The 24,959-nt window shown below is 40.4% G+C and overlaps 1 protein-coding gene across 11 annotated transcripts in view; it reads right to left on the minus strand.

Annotated features, from left to right (window-relative positions):
- The window catches only part of agrn (agrin), a 341,291-nt gene that overhangs the window by 212,518 nt on the left and 103,814 nt on the right, over nucleotides 1-24,959 (minus strand). For 9 of the 11 annotated variants that reach the window (XM_077515073.1, XM_077515069.1, XM_077515070.1 and 6 more), the window contains exon 3: nucleotides 8,268-8,306. In XM_077515073.1, coding sequence (XP_077371199.1) covers nucleotides 8,268-8,306 — 39 coding nt within the window. Of the gene's footprint in view, nucleotides 1-8,267; nucleotides 8,307-13,375; nucleotides 15,313-24,959 lie in introns of those variants that run through there. The other 2 variants (XM_077515072.1, XM_077515077.1) reach the window with 2 other exon arrangements.

The raw sequence follows: 24,959 nt of genomic DNA on the forward strand, positions 1-24,959 counted from the left end.
AACAAGCAATGATTACGATTAAATGGGGAAAAAGTCAAACTTTAAATGTCAAAATAAGAAACTTGTTAGTGGAATTACAGCGATGTGGTGACAGGAAGCAGCTGTGGCAAAATTGGAATCTCCTGACACCAGTGGCTAATGTCACAGCTAATAAATCGCAAGTGGAAGCCCTCACACTGTTATTCTGCAAATTGTGTGTGCGTGCGTGAGGGTGTGTGTGTGTATCAGCTGTCCAGGAAGTTCGAGCAACAGTAATCTAGAAATGCCACCTGCTCAAGCGCAGACCTCCGCGCCAAGCCTGGTCCAGCAATATAACAGACTACAAATGTATCTGAACTGGGGTCACCATGGCAACAACAGACATACTGTGGCCTTCTTAATACAAGCTTGGGCAGCATCACCATCATGCCAAAGCTGTTATTCGTCTGTCAAGTTATTCCCTATTGTAGCTTTAAAGCCTATTTACAGTATATATCTCCTACAAGGTAGTAGTGCCGCTCCACCCAAGATGTGCTCGGTCTCTATAATGAGCTTGGACCAAATATCCATTTCCAGTAAATGTAGCTGCTTCCTCTTCTTTAAAAGAGCACATATATACACACACAGCACTTGTACTGTTGACATTAACTCCTAATTATAAAGACAAAAGGGTGGTAGGGGGGCTTAAACTGGAAGAGTTTAGCACTACCAGCATGCTTGCTCACTTACTATATAAGGGGAGTTTTTTTTCTCATGACTTGTTTTTATGCCTGTCACATTATGACCACGAGCAGCTAACTCTTCACAGAGTAAAGCACAGTTTAAATGAGCCTGTTGGTGTTACAGCTCTACTGTTTCATGGAGTGTACTTAGTAGCTCCATCAGTCGTGCTGCTTTTATTGTGTTTGGAGCGGCTATGGCTGTGTTTCCAACAACACTGGAGAAAGATCGCTGACATTGACTTCTGTTCTTCATTTTTTGGAACTTTGGCAACCACTTTGTTATGCGCATTACCATATTACGTACGTCTCAACCAATCTCCGCACATTCAGCATTTTGTCAGTCTTCTTCTAACCACTTCAATGTCAACATCAACCACATGACAGTCATGGAAAAGCGACTGCACATCCATTTTAGCTTTATGGGAACACCATTTCAGAGCACAGATTTGTAACACACATTAAGGTGCTATAAGTTACATGCAAGTACTGTAAACAAGCCCCAGAGATGCTTATTAAAGCCATTTTAGGCACAGACAAGCTGGTAAACAACATAATGTGTCTTGATCGTCCACTTTGCTTCTGGCTGGTTGTCATGTGGCAGCAAACAATATGTGGACTCTCCGCACAAATAGAAAATATATGTGTTTATTGATGTCTTTCTGTACGCACACATGTAAAAAAATAAATAAATAAATAGCGTAGCAGAAGCATTATCATAATAGTGATTTACCAGCCTTCTTTCTTCGACTTGCCTCTGCTTTTGCTGTCATAAATAATATTAGCGAGGACAACAAGCAGCATACACTGAAGCATTATTGTGTATTCTGATCATACGTGGTGTTAGTCACATGTTACTGAGACCCATATTGCGGTGTTGTAGTGGTGTGAGGCAGAACATATATTGGTTGCCAACTTGCCATGTAAGCATCCATGAAAATAATACAGCACATCAAACCTAAAGTGACAGTGTGTATTATTTTGCGCCATCTAGTGGTGACCTAATTTATTTTAACGTTATAATTGTAGTAATCGCTAATTATATTACATATGTCACACCTCAACTTACAAGAGGCTATGTTTTGCAGCCATCTTTTTGCTACGGATACCCGAAGGAAAATAACTTTGCGGACCTAGCTAGCCCCTGGTGGTGCTTCCAGAGAGCGTCTGACCCAATGGGTCAACTGCCGCTAAACCTTTCACAGCTGGGGCGTGCAGGTGGATGCCCCGCTTATCTTCCTCTACTTTCCTCTTGCTGGCTTTTGCTAGCTTCTCCTGCTAGCCACTCTTGTTAGCCACTCCAGCGACTTCTTGCTAGCCACTCTTGCTTGTCGCTCGCTCATTCCAAATAATAATTGGTAGCAATTTGTGGTATCCTTGCGAAGTATGTCTCTCGGAGGCACCATAGTGCGAGTGCTTCAAAATTGTTGTTTTTTAGTTCAATTGTTGTTATTACTTCACAACTAGGTGGCATTAAATAATACACACTGTCACTTTAAGGAAAGAACATGTTCAACAAGCACATAATTGATTCATTGTGTAATAATTTCAGGCTTTTTATTAACCCAGTGACCCAGCCAGACTTTCCTTGCCCCCTGACCAGGCTAAGCAAGTTTTCTGGGGAAACCCTGAATTTGCTTATTTTTTAGCAGAATTAAACAGAATGTCAATGAACAAAAATGATTAAGGCAAGAGTAATTTCCCAGTACACTAGCAAAAACAAAATATGTTCAACTTTGCGTACTGTATGTACTGTTAAAAAAAATGGTAAGAAGAAAACCTACTAAATCCTACTAAATCTCCCATTTATAGAACATGACTATACTAACTTCGAAATCCAAACAATTCGAATTTCACACACCGTGTCGAATAGTGTAAATCACAACACGATATAACAATATCGGCAAGTACTGTAGCTCGCTAACTGTACATCACCATTGCGCCGAATAACCGCCAATACGAATGGAGGCACTCAAGTTTTTAAAAAGAGGGGAAAGTGGACTCGTGCCCAACTGAAGTGTGTCCCCAGACCACCCCCGAAAAATCAGGAACACTGAAACGGTGAAAAACATTTAACTACATAGTTCTCAGTCAAGGTGCGTTTTTAGCAATTATCTTCAAACATGTACAATATATAACGTACAAGGCCTATTTAGAAACAAATTTCTGAACCAGAGCACCAGCACCTTAGTTAATCGGCAAATTCCATCGATGACGACGCCCAACTCTCGGCGAGTGCACAATGACACGAAGCCTCGGAAGAATACATGGACTGAACACCGAAAGAAGCTCGTTTATGTCCGTCAATCAGGTTGAGTACAGATGATCCCTCTCATTCTGCGTATTTTTGCGAGGCTTTGCGTCATGAAACATTCAGGGAATATGCGGAAACACGCAGCTAAAAGTGGGCATCGTCATTGATGGGAATTGATGATTAACGGAAGTGTCCAGCTCTCAAATTCACTTTACAATGTTCCACTTGTAGCTGTCAACAGAGAGCATTGAACCGCAGAGCTCTGTCTGTCGAGCTTGCAAGGACTGTGTGTGCGTGTATGTATGTGTGTGAACTTTTTTTTTTTTCCCCACCACTCTAACCGCTTAAATAACTTCACACAGCCTCATTACAGAAGACAATGACTGTGATGGAGGACTCAGTTAACAACAGGAAATCAGAGAATGATGTTATTCAGCAACACATTGACATGGCAAGACATTTCGTTCAATCTAATTATCATATCGTACCCTAATTAGCATATTAACAATGACATTTGTCATTCCGGTTATGTTTTAGTGTGTGTGCACGTGCTTTTTTTCATTTATGTCAACACCACCCAACAATTTAATTACAGCCATCACTGCCTGAACACCTTTCACTTTAATATAATAAACTAATTATGATTATTAAAGAGGAATGTACGACAAGGAGTCGACATGTCAAGATGAATGAAAGAAACTATCCCATCATATTAGCACATGCTAATTTCCTGCAATATGTCAAGGGAAAAAGGGTACTTTCACTTGGTACCACCATGTTAATTGATAAAGGCTTTGATAAACAGGTGGAAATAATTAATTATCTGACCCAAAATACTCGGTTATTCCATCTATTTTATTTTATTTTATTATATATATATATATATATATATATATATATATATATATATATATATATATATATATATATATATATATATATATATATATATATATTAGCATATTAAACATAATAGATATATGATATAATTAAAATAATGCTTAAAATGCTCTAAAAATGGCCCTATACTATAGATTATTTTGCCCACTTAATCATTAGGGCAATTTTGCCAAAAATGCCTAAAACAGATGCACCCAAAGTAAATTTGAAGCTGTTCTTGAACCATGTGGAGTATCAGCATAGGTTATTAAGATAACAATGATACTTTCATCCGTACAAGGTCCTAGATCCTAAAATGAGCTAAATCAGCATCAGCTGGACGAGATTCTATGCAACACTACCCACAAGAAGATCATGTAATATTATTATTTTGGGCAAACAGTAGTGTTTTTCCTTTCCTACTGCATCTACTTACTGTAGTATTTTGGCAGTGGATCTTTGCAAAGCTAAGTAGAAGAGATGAATGCATTCAAAACATTTGCGTACATGTGGTGACATTTGGGGTTAATTAAACTGCAACTGACTGTTATTTCCACTCTTGTGAATAAACCTCAAACATGATGCATATGATGGGGTCATGAAATGAAACAGGGCACCCCGACTAAGAGTTTTGTGTACTTTTGAAGGGCATTCAACTTTGTTTTTGTGGAGTCAAGGCCTCCGCAGGGGTCAGACATGAAAACACTTCTGTGAATTTCTATTTGTGGGCAAGCAACTTTTAACAGCACGCATTTGCCAACTTAATGTGAGACCTTCTCAGCCAGTAAACCCAAACCGCCTCTGAGATGCAGAAGATATTTTGTCTCTGTTGTGAGAAATCTATGATGTGAAAAGATTTAATTAAGATAGGCTGAGGAGTCATAATTAATTCCGCTCCTTTCTGAGTCAGGCATATTGCCAAGAACATAGGAAAGACTCAAGCAGATTAACTTGCACATTTGTGTATGTATGTTTAAATATAAGACCCAACCTCTCTGCTTTTCCATGGTTTTTAATGATGTAAAGTGTTTGGTTCCTGTAGTATCCCTGAGCTGACAAAAAGTTATATTCAATTGGAGAGAGTGTTGTGTTCAAAGCGTAAACAAGCATGCAGCCACTTTTTTTGAAGGGGTCCCACTGCCTTTGATCAAATCTAATATCAGTCCTACAGGGTATACTTTTACTGTCACTCAGGAATAACCTCTGGAGAACTCTGTTATACACCAAAACTGGCTGCTGTCAAGAGAGCTGTTCGCAAAAAGATTGCACACCTCCGGCACGGCCTAAATATTAGTCATCCGAGAAATGAAAGCGTGATTGACTGATCTAGGCTCTTGATACTTCAAGAGGAGGTACACATCATCCAGATCCAACTGCGGAACTTATAAGTCCAAAGGAACAAAAAGTATTATGTTCCTCCAAAAAACAACAACTTATTATTCAATTTACATCACACTGTAAGATTTGGTTCATCTCAGTCTTGTGTGATTGTTCTCATAAACACTGGAGCACACGAAACATCTGGACCAAGACGGCTTGAAGAAGATGAGACGTCTGGTGGTAGAAAGCCAATCCCTAACCACATAAAACAAATCAGCTCAAGTTAATCCAATAAGGTTATGTCTTCATGCGATTTTTGGTTGCATGATCAAAATAGTGGTGTGAACACTGACTCCACCGCTAACCACAGCCAACAAATCATTGGTTTTATGTTGCTGATTCCAGTACTGATCATCCATTTGTGCCCCAATGGTCCACTAACGATTCCAATACCGATCAGGATTAGCTGCATTTTTCAATCTTAGAGCTGCTCACTAATGACAATATTATTGGTAAATGGTAAATGGACTGCTTTTTATATAGCGCTTTAACTGCACCAGATGGTGTCCAAAGCACTTTACAATTTAAGCCTCACATTCAAACACACATTCATTCACCAGTGGTCGGCTGCTACCATGCAAGGCGCTGCCGGGTCCAGTGGGAGCGAATCGGGATTCAGTGTCATGCTCAAGGACACTTCGACATGGTCACCAGGGGTGAGGATCGAACCCACAACCTCACGAATGGGAGACAACCACTCTACTTCTGAGCCATGCCACCCCGATTAATCAATTAATATATAAATTATTTTTTGGTTAATCAAATTTTTAAAAAATCTAAATTTCCATTATTTATTACACAAAAACAGGACATTATTTCAATTTGGCAGTGCAAAAAAGGTGGTCAATTGATCAGATCACCATTAAAAAATAGATAATTTCCAGAAAGCTTTGCATATGATAAAAAGTGTTTCTTTATTTTCTATTTTTTAATGACTTTGGGGATGTTTATTATCAAAATGAAATTGGAAAATCCCTGCAATAATATAACCCCATAATAAAAACAAATCCAGATGCTATATCAAAGGCTATAGCCAGGAAGTTGCACAAAAACAAGCCCAAGGAAACAGGACAAACTTATGCAGATGACAACATAAACACTGGAGGTCATCTCCACAGAACCACTTGCACCAAAATTAAGAAGTTGGCTCATTTGTTGTCCTCCATAAAGAACTTCCTAAAGTACACTTCTAATACCCCAAACTGCCTATTAGCAGAGCTTTCTAGCTTTGGCCAAACATCTAACAACTGTCTTATCATTAAAAGACAACAGGCAGTAAAGAACGTGGCTGAGCGGAGCTAATTAAATGCTGTTTTGTGACTTTTATCATTGTTGGGACTGGTGATTATAGGTCATTCATCTGGCAGGGAGGGGGACTTCACATTCATCTGTGGGTGGTACACAACATAAATATCTAAGAGCTGGGGTAATTTGTCCCCCAAGACCCAGGATTCTCTCGCTTTAATTTGCAAAAGAATTCCTTTACAATCTGTGTGCCAAAAAGGACGTCTCATCAACATCAGTTTCAAAACAAACTGGGCTGTTAAAAAATGCACGCCGCTCCGCTCGCTATCCTTGTCCGTGATTTCATGTAATTAAGAACCAGGGAGTGGAGTGTCCTTGGCGTAGAGGACGGATTCTGTGGAAGCCCTGCTTGTGCTCTTTGGACCAGATTTGACTAATGGCATGGTTATATTACCCCTTGGATGCCGGGGAGCATCTTCTAAATCACCCCTCCACGACTACTAAACCTCCAAATAGTGGCCAACTCTTCTATTGAGGCAGACCGTAATTGTCTCACTAATCTCCCCAGCGTTAAATGACCCACAAGAAACAGCGTCCCACCGGACAGGCTTAATCCACTGATTGGAGACTGGCCTTTTTGTTTTCCTTGCGATATTAAAAAAACATAGGCTGCTGATGGAAAGCCTACAGAACTATTGGAAAGGTAATTAAGAGCCAGCAGCAGTTTTTAAACGCTTGACTTGTGCAGAAACAAACTGTGCCCCCAGACACGGAAAATACATGGTGAATGCTGGGCTGAGTCCATCAGCAGGATTTTATTTCTTTTGTGCGAGTAAAATTAGATCAGCGCACGGCAGACTTTCCAAAAGGGAGTCACATTCTGTCACAATATTTGCTTTTCAAATGTGTGGCACTGTTTGTCATTTGTCAAGTTCATTGAGTTGATATCATTAAAATGTAAATAAATTACTGCTCTGAATTGTTTTGCCTGCAATCAAATCTCAAAAGCTTTTGGTGCACAACAGCTCAATATGTAGATGCAGGTGGAAATCAAAGTAAAAGAAATTAATCCACTTGAACAATATCTCAAGACAGTAAGTAGCCTATTAGTGCTAAGAGTACAACATCCCTCTGATGGACACGGTTCTATCACTAAAATAAACTGGCCTATGTTGGGCAGGATGGAGCACTTAGTGTATCAAAGTAGGATTCAGCAGCATCAATGTCTGGCTGGAATCATTATACTCGTTCGCCCTTTAGGCTCCCATCTTTGGTGCCAACCAATAAGCAGGATGATCCATTACCTTTAGAGCTTGCAAAAGCCCAGCCCAGGGCGTTGAAAAACTACACAACTAAAATCTATCAAGCACTATCACATTGTGCTACAGCTGATAAATATTCATGCTGAAGCCTGAAACAGATGTATTGGCTGATGTTAAAGGTTGCAAAAAATGTAGAACTATAAACAACTTCATGATAAGTATGGAACAGAAAATTAACAAATGAATATTTATCTGAGGTGCCTTTAGTGTCAGCAAGAAAAATGTCCAAAGATAATTTCCATTTTTTTCCTCATTTACATTTACAGTGAATATATTTAACTAACATCTCCATTAAATGACAACATCAAGGAAAGGACACAAGCGCTGAGGATATACGAATTTATACTGTGCATAAGATAATGCGATTTACCCATGATCCTGAACTATAATGACCTTAGCCAACTTTCTGTTCAGAGTCTGTAGTTATCTGCAGTATCTGATATCCTCAAAACAACAGTGGTCAACAATGAGAAAGCACAGAAGACTTACCATCAGGAGGCTGAGCAGGTGTAAAGTGAGGAGGCTTGTCTGAAAGAGATAAGAGCAAAAAATGTTTTTGAAACCCTGCAACAAAGATTGTGTAATTAAGACACATGTTGATAAGAGCATGGGGATATTAAGAACATGGGGATATTATTGATATCCATACATTATATCCTATGTCACCCAATATATATATATATATATATATATATATATATATATATATATATATATATATATATATATATATATATATATATATATATATATATATATATATATATTAAAGCAATAACATATTGAGAGATGTGCAAGTGAATCACAAACTGGACTCATGGACATAACCCATCTTTTACGGAAGCAACAAATTGCAAACACTTGAGAGATTCTTGGGCTCAAACTCTGGTATTTTTATAAACAGACAAAATGTGAATGTGATTTACATACAACGCTGTGATCTGTGTTTTGTGCATTGAAAAATTTCTATAAGTAGGTAAACAATCTGAAATTCTTATGTTTCATACTCGTACAGTAGAACCAAAAAATTCAGATGTTCCACAACTTCAGCAAGCTTGTACATTTCAGACTTCAACAAGATTCGGAATGAATTTGACTTCAAAGCTACCTAATATTTCTGACCTTGGACATCCCAGAAGAGATCAACATAAATTTGATGTTTAAGTGATATTTAAACAACAATGTGTAGGATTTAGTGCCATCTAGTGGTGAAGTAATAGAATAATACTACACTACAGTGCCTCAGACAGACCACACTTCACAAGCCTACCACCAATTACTACCAAGTGAGCAGGCAAGTGAGCCACCCGGTGAGCAGGAGGGAGCGTGAGCGGTGTTCAAGAGCGGCTAGCAAGAACTAGCTGGAGCTGCTAGTGCTAACAAGAGCAGCTAGCGGGAGAAGCTAGCAAAAGCTAGCAAGAGCAAAGCAGAGGAAGACAAGTGTCAGGAGCCCGTATCATGGGACTCAGCGACGACCACCTGCCGGCCCCAGCTGTAGAAGGCAAGCGGTGGTCGACCCGTTGGGTCCGACACGAGCAACTACCACCAAAGGCTAACTCCGTTTGTGAAGTTCTTCTCCTTCAGGTATCAGAAAGCAGAAAGATGGCGGCAAAACCGTGACCAATGCAATATGATTAGCGATAATGATTATATAAAAAATATATGTTGATGTGATAGAAGATAATTTTGTGCATATTAATGAAATGAATAGTGTTTTTTTTAAATGAATGAATTATTAGTTCAGCACTAAAAGGTCTGAAATAGTACACACTATCCCTTTAACAACTTCCAGTAATAAATAATGCCATGAACAGTTTGACTCTAAAAAACATGAATACTATTGCCATTATTTCTGTGGCAAAAAAGCATTTGGAAACATGAGTGAATCTGAGCTCGGCCACAAGACATCAGAATGAGTTATGCTCATCCTTGGAGGCAGGATAGCTGGAAACTTCACGTAAAAAAACAAAAAACAAAAACAAAAAAAACACAATGCCAACATAGTGTGCTCCTCAATGATATACGGATCCCAGAGCAGCAGCTAGCTGGAGTACAGAGCTCAATCAAACCTCCATCTCCACTCGGATGCCTGTCTCACTAAACAGAGCCCCCTGGTGGTCCGGGCTGCCTTCGCACCACATTTCACACCTTGACATCACTCTGCACGACTGCACGGCGAGGAATAGTGAGGACGATAAAACACATCAATTAAGCCAACGTAACACATTTATGCGCGCAGCCACAAGTCTTTCTCCGCACTTTCCAAGAATGCTGAGACACGGACGACTTTTAAATCGAGACTGACAGAGAATTGCTTGTCAACAGCTGGGGGCTTCAGGGGGAGAAAGAAAGCGGCAACAACAAGAGGAGAGTGGAAAGACGAGGTCGGGGCTTGAAGTGAATAATGAAGTGTCTGCTGAAGCCGTGTCCCAGTCACTCATGACGGGGGCCTATTTCCATCAGGGAAAAGCTTTGTCATGAAAGGCAGACAGCGCTGTGAGATAAATATAGAGCACATATGTAAAGGGTCTGGACAAAAGTCTTGGGACACAGCTCTTTATTAATTAAATACAAAGTTGGGCTACACCCCTTAATAATCCCTAAACAGGCAGACACTTATTCCTTTCAGTAACGGTTTTACCTGTTTTTCAATTGTACTGATATTCCAAAATCACATGACCACAGAAAACGCATGCACATGCAAGCAAACACACATACACAGTACCTCTAGAACACACCAACACACAGACACTGAGAGAAAGATGACATACAGTAAGACGCGAAGGATGGGGTAGAGAAACAATTTGTCCCATTTTCATGGACATGATAAGCTCTTTTCAAAAACGTATTAGTCTTCCCCCATCTCACTTTCTTGGCACAGCGGCTGCCTGTGTGAATGTCACCGCATGAACATCATTCAGCCAATATCTTTAGTAAATCAATAAGTGTCTGAGTGTGACATTTAGCCATGTGCAGGAACAGAAAACGTATGATTGTGTGGCACTTTTCCCCTTTCATGTGTAGTACAACACCTTGACAGCATGTGCGTGTGCGGATAGCAACTTGCAACGTGAACGAGTACAGCCACAGTCATTCTTGAATCACATGCTGACTTCATCCATCTCGACAGTACACATTGTCACCCCCTTCTACACACACAGACGCACACCGCTTTGCTCATTTAAGAAGTGGCGTTTGACCAACATTGTGTGACATTCTGTCTGTCTTGAAATGAGGTTAGAAATGAGATGCCCTATCCCAGTTACCACCAAAAGCGGAACATGAGAAGCAAAGGCTAGCAAGGATTAAGAGGCATAGAAACGAAAAGTGACATAGCCAACTGGTTCTTGGACTTTGCTGCACCTTGTCTCCATCTTGAAATAACATGTAAACAGGATTATTTATGCTGTGACAAAGCTGAGAAAGAGTACACACCTTCAACTTAAGGTTTGGAAATATGAGATACACAGTAGCCGAGTTGGGAGTTCAGGGAATAAATAATAGGAAACAGGAAATAAATTGATACACTTTCCCAAACACTTAATGAGGAAATTCCTATAACATTTGAATACAGTGTGAACGGGACGGTCCCGTTCTGAGCCTCGTGTCCTGAGGAGTCCCGTTGGATTTTTTTGCCAGCCCCATTGTTTTGTCTGACTTTTACGCAGGTAATGTCCTGTCTTGTTTTTTGTTTGTTGTTGGGGTTTTTTTTCCAGTCAGCAAACCAATTTTTTGGGCCATATGTATGTTATAAACGGTTATCATAGCGATTCATACATTAAACAATTAAACAAGGAAATCAATTGTGAAATTTCTTTCCATTTACAGTGGTACCTCTACTTACGAAATTAATTGGTTCCGGAATAAAGTTCTTAAGTAGAAAATTTTGTAAGTAGAGACGCATTTTCCATGTAAATGCCCTAATCCGTTCCGAGCCTCCCAAAATTCAGACATAAATGTTTTATAAAGCATAAAAATCCATCAAAACATGTAACAAATACATGTTATAATTAGATTATTGCACAATAAATGAGAGTTCTGCGTAATGTAAAAAACAAAGAATAGAGTAAAGAATAAAAATGATGGTCATTTACCTTTTTAACTGCTGTCCTCATCGTTTTTTGCCCTCTTTGGTTCATGTTCTCTCTCAGAAGTGTTTTTTTCTGCCTGGTGTTTTGCAAAGAACTGATCCAAGGATGTTTTTTTTGTCGTTGTTTTTTTTTTGTTTTTAAACAATGCTTCGTAAATGTCCAAGGCAAACATCATCTTAGTGAGCAAGCACCCGACCGGTGAACACTTTTTCTGGCCGATTCTTTTAAACAAATTCTGAAACGTCATGGAAACTTCCGGTATGGCGAGGCATCATTCCCCCCCAAAAAAAGGCCCGTCTCGTCGTAATTAAAAACTTACTGTGCCTTCATCAATCACCAATTGTTTGAATTTTTGCACAAATTCGTTGGCCGTTAGTACATACATTTACGAAAAACTATCGGAACACTTCATGGGCCGCGGGATGAATGATGAGGACGCTGTATAGACACCGATCTAGTATCTAGGCTCATAGATACCTATGGTAAAGGTTCCTCTTAGCCAATGGGATGCCAGAAACATGCACAAACACCGATCTAGTATACGCTCATACCTATGGTAGAGGTTCCTCTTAGCCAATGGGCTGCCAGAACGATGCACAAACACCGATCTAGTATTTACGCTCATAGGTACCCATGGTAGGAAATAGCCATAGCCGAAAGTATTTTGCGTTCGGTAATGTATTTTTACCTTCGTATCTAGAAATTTCTTTCGTAACAAGAGGCAATATTTTCCCGTTGAGGCGTTTCGTAACTCGAAAATTTCGTATGAAGAGACGTTTGTAAGTAGAGGTTCCACTGTACTTTGACATTTACGTTTGCATTCTTATTTTCATCTGCATCTAATTGCTCGCAGGCATGTTTTTGTCATTCCGGAAGCAGAACTACTTACTGCTTCCATGTCTCAGAATCATGGGAAATGTAGACCCAACGCAAGCTGAGATTTTTTTTTGGCAGCATATTTCCAGTGTTATAATGTGGGACTACAGCGAGGTAAAAGGCACAGCCAGCTTTCAATAGCTGCTGGGGCCAAGCAAAAAAGGTTGGATGATGATGATAGTGAGTGCATTGTCTTGTTTGGCGCCGTTGAACTGTCAACCAAGACATAGTAGCATTTAGCATTAGCTAAAGTAATAACATTTTCAGCAAAACTATAAGTGTCTGGTTGTTAATTTTGTAAATCTGGTCACCCTATATTAGTCTTTTACACTTCTAATTTCAAAAGCCATGACTGTCTTAATTCACTTTGAAAATTTTTATGTTCCCATCCGAGTGGCCATTTTCTGGAGCGTTGGGAAAAGGAAGTGAAAAATTATTACAGTTCAAATAGTCTACAATTGTGTCCTTTCCAATATTTGTCAGAACAGTTGTGCACCATACTGAATTGAATCAAACTGTACTGATATGTAAATAAAGTTTTTCTGTCTGCTTTAAAATGCATTTAGACTGCATACATCTGCACAAACACAACAACTGGGTGAACGCGGCATTCAAAAGGTATAAACCTACAGTTGTTGAGGAAAAGGAGCACAGCGAATCCCAGCGTGGATGTGGCCAGCAGGATCAGGCAGATGTTGCAAGGGATCATGAAGTAGCGCACCACCAGAGAGACTTTGTGCTGGTACCTCCGCTCCCGCTCCGGCGGTGTTGGCGAAGGATAATGGCACCCGGCCATGGTCCACTCCATTGACCCCCTTCCCTCCAGGGCGGCCGAGGAGACAACGGGGCGAGGAGGGCGTCGAGAGGCGCCCAAAGACCCGTTGGAGAAAATGATGGCGGTTGGGTGAACGACGCCCAGAGAAGAAAGACCCAAAAAAATGCAAATGTAATGGTCCGCTTTTCAGGTGTGTTTCCAGCTGTGGACCGTGATGGGAAAACAGTGATTGTTTCCGGCAGAGAATGCTACTTGCAAACTTTCAGATGTATCCAGGCAATTCATTTTTAAACACAATAACATCCACGTGGGGGGAGAAGGTTGGACAGAGGGGGACTTGTTGGGCTCAGCCCACCACCTGTCCATACTACCGCTGACTACCTACATCCTGTCGTAGCCACTTGGAGAAATCCTAACGGTGTTTCAGTGTGAGTGGCGGGAATGTGTTAATACTTAGAGTGAAAATAAATGATTGGAATAAGTGGGTGGTGATAATGTGGTTGTAAATATGTGCAAGAGAGTGTTGTACTGCTATGCCTCCAAGTGATAACAAAAAAGTATGGTTTAAAAATTGCAATATATCCACACGGAAAACATAAACTCTGACAGGAATCCTCTGCTGTTCTTATAGTGACCCTGACTGCCGATTTGTTGATTAGGGGATTCCCTTCTCCTAAAAGCCTTCTACCTCCGTGACAAAAGCCCTTAGAAACCACGCCAAGGTCTGGTGCTCACCAGCGACATGTCAAGTATTTCCCTAAGAACCAAGCATCTTATTCCAACCTCTCCACGGAACCTCGGAGCTCGCTGCTCTCATGAACAACAATTTGCTCTTCTAACTCGACACAGCTGTTTCTTTGTATCCCGCGGACAAGCTGGTCACGGTGAAGAGACTAGTGTGGCACATGAGAACCTGACACCAGCACTGGCGTGTATCTGCTGCAGCAGATTAGCAGCTGGATGCTTTAAAAAAAATAAAAAAATAAAAAAAATAAAAAAGAGGGCATATGTTCTTGGGCTTGCTATTCTGCCTCTTCTGCGGCACCAAAGTCTGAAGAAGTGTTAAAAAGAGAGAAAAGTTGGGGATTGCAATCCACGGAACCTGTCAGAGTGGTTCCACAAGGATGAGACACAAGATCAACGCTCTAAAGAAATAACTCAAAGACAGTGAAAAGTGAAACTCAGCCAGAGGTGGAGATTTGTGGCGCTCTCCTGGAGCAGATTAACACCACAACTAAAAATCCCAGAGGAAAAGGTTCTCATTGCACTCCAACCCTTTTCATCATCATGTTCTGTTACGGGTCCTTACAGGAAATAACTTCTTCACTCTCTGCCCGCTTTCATCAGTTTATTGTATCTGTTGTTTATGCTTCCCTCTGTATCCATTCCTTTGGATTGTCTTGGTCCATGCCTGGTGTCTTGGCCACGTGGAATTATGCGTCCCTTCTCTGAGGTGGACCCGTGCAGCGGTCAGTAGCCAAAGCGAGAAAGCAGACTCCAGCACGCTTAATCCCCCGGCAGCAGGTAGTGGTCCCAGTGTCAACAACCTCAACCGGCTGAAGCAGCCGTGAGTGAGCCAGTGAGCCAAGTCCGCGCACAGATGTGGCAATAGAGAGAGCGCGAGTGAGAGATGGGGGGGTGGGAAGTAAATGATAGGGGAGGAGGAGTGTTGCCAGAAAGCAAAAAGAAGATCCTTACACTTTGGTCCACCGGATGAATTTTTTTTTCCCCAAGAAAAACAACAGCGTGTTGCTGGTTTCCCAAACACGCTCCTCCCGAACCGGCAGGATGGGTGCGTAATGAGAGAGAGAGAGAGAGAGAGAGAGAGAGAGAGAGAGAGAGAGAGAGTGAGAGAGAGAGAGAGAGAGAGAGAGAGAGAGAGAGAGAGAGAGAGAGAGAGAGAGAGAGAGAGAGAGAGAGAGAGAATGGGGGGCGTTGGATGAGAGACTGTCTTAACAAAAGGGAGAAGGGAGGAGGGGTCGGGAATCGAACGAGCAAGCATAAAGGCTTCGCAGAACAGCGCTGTCGTCCTACAGGAGGGGAGGGCAACAACAGTGTAGCGCCTAAACAAAAGAGGTTCGAGGTCTTAGCAGATGTCAGCCAACTCCAATTGTTTGGAATGTAATCAAAAGAATCTCTTGTACAAAAGTGTTTTTACAAACCATTAGAGAAGGGTTGACCAACAGATTTTTGATTAGCTCACCAACGCATCTGTGCATTAAGTGGCTCACTTTTTTATATAACATACAACTCATTACATTTCACGGAAATCTATGTAAACACTCTACAGCTACACTGCTAAACACATTTATTAGACCATAAAGCACATTGCCTTGTGTATGAAATGTGCTATAGAAATAAACTTGCCTTGCCATCTGTCATAAAAAAAAAAAAAACATCATTCACTTTCAACTTCAGTGATGTTTTACCATTTACAACAGGAATTTAAATCTCTAAATTCCGCCTTTAGTATTTGAGCTTCTCTGACATTTCTCGAGTAAGTCAAATATTAATAGACATCCGACCATCAAAACATATTTCTTTCTAGCCTGCAATGCAGGGAACAATCCTAATTTAAGATCAATTCATTTACCATTACCATTTACCATAATTTGACACCTTATTCAAGAACTAATAATGTTCGTTTTTTTTTTTTTGTTTGTTTGTTTGTTTTTTGAACATCTTAAAAGCAGCAGTCGGCCTACAGGTATTGTATCGTATCGTCATGGGGCTGATGTCAGGTACAGGGAGTCCTCGAGTTACGTTGTACGTGACCCGCGGGGTTTCGACTTTACGGCGCCCGTGCCTCGTCCGTAGCATTTTCTTTTTCGTTAATTTCCAACACTAATCACACCATATTAAAGTTATTTCTAGTTGTGTTATTACTTCCCGCAACGGTTGTTCATCGAGCAGGTCAGCTCGCAATCAGATGTGTCACATTTCCGTGTTTAGGTTTGCATTAGCTCCACTTTGCCGTCCGTCAGCAATGAATGTCAGTGCGAAAACACGAAATATTGTTTCCGGCATCTTCCGGGTGGCACAAAGATGTTTTTTAAAATAACTGTACAAAGTATTTTGAGATAAATATCGACTTTTAACGGTGAAATCTGACTTACGTTGAAATTCAGGTTACATCGCCAGTGTAGCAACGGAAACTCGTTCGTAACTCGAGGACTCCTGTATTAGCCACCGATATGAAAAAGATATGAAAAAAAGAAATAAAAATAATAATCATGGAGTATGTTCTCTTCAGCAGCAGTTGTGCTATTCTGCAGCAGTTTGACACGGCAGGAAATCATACGCAAGCATCAGAAAGAAAGAAATGTCTTTCTTCACAACCATGCATCATTGTTTTAACTTGATGACTGATATATAAAGTGGCGTCAAATAATTGTACCTTTTACCAATGTGGAGTACAATATATGAATCAAATGGAAGAAACATGCCAAATATAAAACTGACAAACAACATATATGCAACACAAAAGCAAATTTACAGAGGAAAGACAATAACATAATGCACTATAGCACGGATGAACATTTGTTGGACTGTGTTGAGATTTTCTCTGAAAACTTTTCACTAACATGAGTAACCACCACAAAAATATTGGATGGCATTTACTCTATTGAAAATGCGTTGTCTTAAAACTGAATACTGCCATTGCTGATGTTACTGTCATGTTTGACTTCTTTAGAAGCAAGCTAGTTGAAACCAAATCGACAGCGCCTCTGCTGTTTGCAGCAAAGTAGTGCACTCCAGTTCGCCTGAACACAACCAAATCGCCAATTATGCCCTGCTCTAGCCTCTGACACAAATATTACTAAATCCTCAGGCTCTCCTATTTGCGGCTCTAGCTAAATACGAGAGGTGTGGAGGCATTAGCATCCATATCATATCATTAAATTTTTAAAAGGTATTTTTAAAAAGCCATTCATCACTGCTCTCATAATGCGATAATGAGGTCATGCTATGTTTCGACTTGGAATAAACTCAACGACAGCAGGCGGCAGATGCGAGGCGGATCGAGCATCAATTATTTATGTTTCTTCGCTCTCTCATGTTCTGTGTCTTCTCCGGCTCCATCTCTGCCTCCATCGTCATCGCTGCCATTCGCTTCCCCGCCACACTGTCGACACATATCGCTAAAATCCCTATACTCTTCAACATCATCATCATCATCACCCACAAATATGTATCACAGAAACCTCTTTGCTTCTTAATAGTGCCAAATAATTAAGCTGTTTCACAAAAGCTGTCTGAAAAAGAAAAAGGTCATCATCATGGTCTGTTTATTGTCTTCTTCACTTTTACAACAGCTTGTGGGCATGAAAAAGGTCGAGCAACCGCATCAGGTCAGTGAAATGCTGCATCCTCCCAGCAGAGGGTGACAAGGTTCTAGCGGGAGCCCTCGTCGACATCAAAGCTGAGCCGCTTTGATCCATTTTTAATGCCACCAGTACCGCACAAGGTTAACATCTCTTTCATGAAGCCTTTGAAATTACAAATACTATTAAAGGAGCTGCTCTCCCCTGTTTAATGATGATCATGACGATGATGGTGAGGGGGGGGGGCGAGGAAAAAAAGTTGGGTGCCTGTTAAAGTTTGTGTGCCAAGAGAGACATTTGTCGAGTTCAATAAGTGATTGGCAGTGATGTGTCAATAAGGCGCGTTGGTTGTGTGTGTGTGTGGTTTGTGTCTCCTGGCTGCTACTTTAAGATGCACCACAGCTGGTCGTGCTGCATGATGATTTCTTCACCTAAAGGCTGCAAGCAAGGCTTATCAGCAATAGAATCAAATCTTGTCAGTAAGATTTATTTTAAAGAACACAGCGAGAGATGAGAGATTCCTCACGTCATTTTTACGTACTGTGGAGCCACACAAGGTTTGTGCGCCTGATGCAAGTCACACAATTGTCATTTTCATCATCATCGTTTTCAGAGCATCAATGGATGAACTGTACATGAATGCTTTTTATTTGGCTTGCCATTACACTTTGGCAAAGTTGTCCAAACTGTAGCCCGGGGAACATTTGTGGCCCACCATCCATTTTTCAGGGCCCGCGGCATATACTGAAAATGACATTTGAAACAGAGAAGTTAAAAAAAAACAAAAAAAAAACATAAATATGCTAAGATACAAATAAACTATTTACGACTAAAATAATAACATAATTCCTTTTCAAAACTGGTGAATAAATAATTAAATTTTATTAGCATTTTTTTCCACATTCTGCTCTCTTATGGTCTGGTTTATGAACATTAATAATCCTCAAATAACTTTAAAAATGGTCATCTTACTACAGTTTTCTCTTGTTTTTGTTCTGAATGTGGAGGTGGGATTTAATCGCTGTTCACTGGAGGGGTGGATATTATCTAATGCGATACAGGGCCAATGTTGTGTGCTGAGGTTTGGAACCAAAGGCGCAGACACAGAGAAGATTTTATCTATTTATTCATATCGAGAGGCAGAAACTCAGAGACGCTGTACACAGGAACAGGTGGACAATAGTCCGGCAACATACAAACAATTCTCAGATCCTTAAATAGACAATCAATCAATCTCATTGGTTGTGGCTAGACATGTGAGTACGAGTAGTGACATGGAATAGTTCCCGACATCAACAAACATCATATAGCATAAAAGATTCCTGACATCACATAGTCCGACATCATATAGCCTAAACTTGTTGAAACTGGATGCAGTTACATCAATACCCAAAACAGACACGTAACGGGTCGTGAACTCTACTCAAACTTAACCCACGCGTGACCCCAGACATGAGACAAGATCCAAACATTACTCCTGCCTGACTCGAGTCATGACAGCCAAGGCCACCCCAGAATCTATAAATATTTGCCTTATCACCTTTAACAGATAGCTGTTCTATAACAGTTTCTCAAAATAATTACAAAATACAAAAGCTATACAGTGTAATTGCTTTCTTGATTGACTTGTGTAAATAAAGCTTAACAAACTTACAAGCATCATTCCATTGTTTTTTTTCTGTATTGGCCCTCAAATGATATGTTTCTGGGTACTCATTGGTTTTTGAGGACAACACAAGGACAAAATATCCTGGAAATATATAAACAGCATTCAATGAAATTATGTTCACACATTGTGGGCGTACTTTTCCATCTTAAAAGCACCAACAGCAGATGTTTAAACTTTAAACTCTCAGAATTGTCTTAAAAGTGCTAAAGCATCGTTATGTGCTGATTTCCTTATGGTCAAACCCAATATCTGCAGGATTTGCAAAGCTCTACCCTGAAAGCGAGAATCCAAAGTAGAAAAAATAAGTACATGAAGATGACTAAGCACACGAGGGATGTACTTAAGAAGCAGCATTTATTTTCTGGGTTACACCTGGTCAAAGCTCTTCCGAAAGTATGGAGTCAAACTTGTTTTGATGGCTCTACAGGCTTTATTGAGTAAGATTATAATTATACCTTTCCTGAATTTGGGTTATTTCTAGTCCTTATGTTTAGTTATTAAGCACAAAGTGGCTGTTTGAGGTGTAATCACATTAATCATAACATGTACCACCGCATGCATGATTGAGAATGTTGTGGACATTTTGGGGATTATTTGTACTCGTTCTGTTAATTTAGATTATGCAGAGTGGTTTCGTATAGTAAAAGCTAATTCAAAATCAAATTAGCTTGCCTTTTATTAAAACGATTTGATTTGAATAAATTGTTCATTGAGTGTAGCAGACAGTACCTCAATGGAATGTATGAGTTTTTCAAGCAGTGGAAATCTGATCCAAAACTGCCAAAGCAGGAAGACATTTGCTTAGTGACTGGGCCACTGCATGTAATTTCATACTGTGACCTGTAAGGAAGCATACATTTATCATCTTGCTTTCAGTTGGATTTTTTTTTCTCAAATCATTAACAGAAAATCCTTAGAAGCATGATGCATACTTAAATAATATAATAATAAATAATTCAGAAGTGGTCACGGTCTGAGCCGAGTGTTTGTACTGACAACATTTAAGCATCCCCCACTAACTTAAGTGCATTACTTTTAGGACCAAATCAAACTAATGCCAGAAAATAACAGAATTGTTGAAGTCACTATAGGAAAAGGTGACATGAGTAAGCATACGTACAAGTACATAGAGTACATATACATTAAATATAAAATAAAATAAATGTACAATATATAAAAAAAATTCAGGGAAACTGAATAACATTTTGAGAGACAGATAAGGTGGGTAAAATAGACTAAAAACTGCTGGTGCTTGGTTGCAGCATGTCATAATAGTGGAGGTTGACACGTGTGACTGGCATGTGATTGCGGAAGGACCTCAGGAAGCCTCCAAGCCAAGACAGAAAAATGAAAAGTCTGGAAGGTCAGGACTGAAAAGGGAGGCTGAGGGATGACACAGATGCCGGTCCTCAGCATTCAGCCAACAAAGATCTGGCACAGTCTTGGAATGAAGTGCGAAGCATGACAACCAGTCATTAGAAATTGGAAGTTGTCCTTCCAAGAAGGAAGCAGCTAGTTTACCCCCGTTGGTAGCACAGCAGATCTGAATTATTTGTGCTTGCATGAGTTGTTCCCCTCACAGGACAAAAACACATATAGTACAATGAAGACTCTAAAATCAGAGGTCTTCAGAAGTCGTTTTTATCTATTGCATTACTGCATATTGACAAAGGCTTGTACTTGGACTAATGTCTGACCTTGGCTATTTTATATTTCCAAGTATGTAGCATATGCCATCTTTTAAGATTAATAAAGCACTCCTTCAAAAGCCCGTATCCCACTGAGAGGCGAAAGTTTGCGACACTAACGAATGTTGATTTCACATTTCCTAAATATCCCCCAAACAATTTTAATGGTTCTCTACACAGTTTTAATGGGTGTTTGGTCTTGTTTTGAACATGCAGCACGAAAAACATTAAGTCTGTTTTGGAAACGTTAATACAACCTTGAACAAACCCTGATGAACCCTGACGTGAAATTGATATTTGTTAGCGTCACAATCGTTAGCCCCACAGTGGGTTGCGGGTTAGCACATAGCTGTTGTCCGCACATCATTCAACAAAACTTAAGAAGATGGAGCTTCACCTCATGTCTCTTGCTACGTTCTCACCAAAAGCGAGGGATGGCGATTCGGCGGCGCGTTTGCATTGTAGTCAATGGAGTTCGCACGCAACGGAACGAAAGTGCGTAGGCCGGCGCGGAGGACACGTTTCGCGCGTTGGGATGCGGTGCGCAGCAGCGAAAATTCGCACATTCGTGACAAAAGTCCGCACATTCGCATATTCGTCGAAGTTCAAAAAATGTAACTTTTTTCGCATTTCGTCTCGCGGTAGCCAATCGGCTTCGAGTACGGGCCACGTGACACACAGCGTCCTCTCTATTGTCACCCCGAGCGCAACAACACGGCCAGCCGTGACAGAATGATGATGAAGAAAGTGCTGGTAAGTCTGTTTACTTGCTTTTGAACTACCGAGTTAGCAGCAGTGCTTATTATTAACGCCAAAGCTATTTTTAGCACAAATGCCGGACGCCAGATTGCCACTAAAAAAAAGCGAAAGTGCTCTCACGTACCTCAAAAGAGGAGAAAATAGTGCCACGGCTGTTTTGTCCCAGGAAAGAAGTGGAAGAAGTTGGCGGCGCCCACTTTTTGTTGACTCGCTAAAGTGCTCCACTTCCTTGTTCACCAAGGGACACGCCTCCTCCGCTCCGGTGCGCACGAAAGCGCGAATGAGCAGCAATTGTTCTAAAAACACTCTACACGTTAAAACGCTCAGGAATGAAGAGTTCCAGTTCGCCTTTTCGGATTTGGTGAGAACGTAGCATCTGCACTCACTCCTTGCCCGCCACCAGTCCCGCTGTCTCGCTGGTTTGACGATTTTAAGACTAGTTTAGTTATCGGAATAGCCGAAGTTAGCAAGGCTAACCACGATTCTCATCCACAACCATCTTATTTTTGTACGCTCTGACATCTGATACCATTGTAGTCTAGCATCAGCATCGGAGGACCGAGTTGAAACTCTTCTGTAAATTGGCCATTTGGAAAATGGGATCCCAAAAAATTATTAGTGATTAGTCAGCTTCAAACTTTAAACATTGACACCCTGTATGTGGAACTGTATGTTAATCAGTTTAACATCTACATCATCAACTACAAACACGACAGCTTCATGACTAAAAATAATCACCCTTCACTGAATCTACACTTACAATACCATACACCAACCAACCTGTATGAGTTTGATTCTTAATTATGAGCATACTATGACTTTCCTCTCATGTTACCTTTGCAGAGAAATGTAGTACTAGTTTCAACGCCAAAACTGCTTTGGCCAAAGAAGTGTGCTCTCATTCACAGATGACGATCAGTGCCGAACTGCCGATGCACAAAGCGAACAATTCTTTCATGCACAGCTCCTGTTTTATTTTAATGAGCGTCACGCCTGGCAAAATATTCTATTTTTCATTCCAATTTCATCAAAAGCCCTTATGTGCTGTTTTCTTTTTTAATGGCAATTCCCTTGTTTTCAGTGTTGGTGCTATTTTTATTGCATGCATGCCTGGATGTTTCTCTAAACAGTGTAGAACAACATACAGATGTAAAACAAACATGCTGTACAGCTGATCATCTTTGTCCTATTGAAAGTGACAGCGAGAAGTGATTTCGTAGCAGTGTCCAGTCATTTGCATGTACAGAACAGAGCTCGCTCCAGTTTTTCTCTCCGTCTCTGTCACCGGTTCCTGGCTGCCTGTCAAGTTGGATCTTCTCTGATAGAGGGAGAGGGGCTACATTAATTGGCCAGCTATGTTGAGATTCAGCCAATAAATGAGACTGCCATAAATTTTACATGCATATGCTCGCGTTGTTCTTTCAAACTAAGTCAGTCACTGTAGTTTCTGCTATCTCTTTCACCCTCATAATTCCAGATTTTCTGAATAGTGTTGCAGTCTGACAGCATGCTGTAATTGTGCCAAAATGGGGAAATTGCAATTATTGTAGCAGCAATCACGCAGACGAGCAAATGAATGGCCTGTTTTTCAGCACTTGACAAGTGTTGGGAAGGTATAAATGGAAGCAAAATAGATGTAGTGTAAAAGTAAACTATAATAACCAGTAGGCTGGTGTGAAAATGTAAATAGAATTTTTACATTTTATAAGTCATTTCAAATTTAAAACAAAACAAAACATAAACAGATCATTTTGGCGGTGTTGCCTAGTTTCCCTGCATGTACAATGCATGTGGTCAAAGACTTCTCACAAGAATTTAGTAGGAGGAGGGCTTAGTCGGAAATGAGTATTTTGCGAAACACCATATTTAAAACTCATATAAAAATCATTTAGTGGTTAACAAACAGTGGTTAGAGGATTATGATTAACCTCTTTCTTCAAAAATATTGTCTGAAGATGATTATTTGTTAAACTGTAGAGATGACCCGCAGTAAAATATAGTTTCACGAAGCTCGGAAATCAACTCTAAATCATCCATCCATCCATTTTCTTGACCGCTTATTCCTCACAAGGGTCGCGGGGGCTGCTGGCGCCTATCTCAGCTAGCTCTGGGCAGTAGGCGGGGGACACCCTGGACTGGTTGCCAACCAATCGCAGTGCACACAGAGACGAACAACCATCCACACTCACACGCACACCTAGGGACATTTCGAAGCACCCAATTAACCTGCCATGCATGTCTTTGGAATGTGGGAGGAGACCGGACTACCCGGAGAAGACCCACGCGGGCACGGGGAGAACATGCAAACTCCACCCAGGAAGGTCCGAGCCTGGACTCGAACCAGAGACCTCAGAACTGGGAAGCGGACGTGCTAACCACTCGACTACCGTGCCGCCCAACTCTAGATCAGTTTTAACATAAACTTAACATTCATAGTTTGTGCTTGAATGCCACAAGTAGTTGGTAGCTATTGTAAACATGTCTTTGTAAACCACAACCAGCACTCTACCACTTGTGCAAAATTACAACTCACAAAAACATTTGGACGTAACAGAACATAAGAACACTTTTTAATAATCCAGAAGACAAAACTCAATTTAGCAAATTTTCAGCCATTCGTATTTTAAAATGACGAAGTACCAAATTAATTTGATTTATTGCCCAGCCCTAGTGCTATGAAACACGGCGTGAAGCAATCAAGCTGACTCTATTTTCTCTCCAATAAAGTGAAGTGTTGGTGTATTTACTTATTTCTTTTATTTAAATATAATTATCCTGTATGTTGTTACTACCATTGTTTTTATATTGGAGTCAGTGTTTAGTTGGATTTGTAAAGTGTACCTAGTCTAAATGAAAATCATTAGGATAGTTTCCAGGGGCAATGTGATGGATGGATGGATGGATGGATGGATGGATGGATGGATGGATGGCATTGTATTTTTGTCATTTTTTATTTATTTTTATTTTTTATATTTTTTTTATTTTATTTTTTTATTTT

This window comes from Festucalex cinctus, chromosome 2 (genome assembly GCF_051991245.1).
Source record: "Festucalex cinctus isolate MCC-2025b chromosome 2, RoL_Fcin_1.0, whole genome shotgun sequence".
Taxonomy (NCBI): domain Eukaryota; kingdom Metazoa; phylum Chordata; class Actinopteri; order Syngnathiformes; family Syngnathidae; genus Festucalex; species Festucalex cinctus.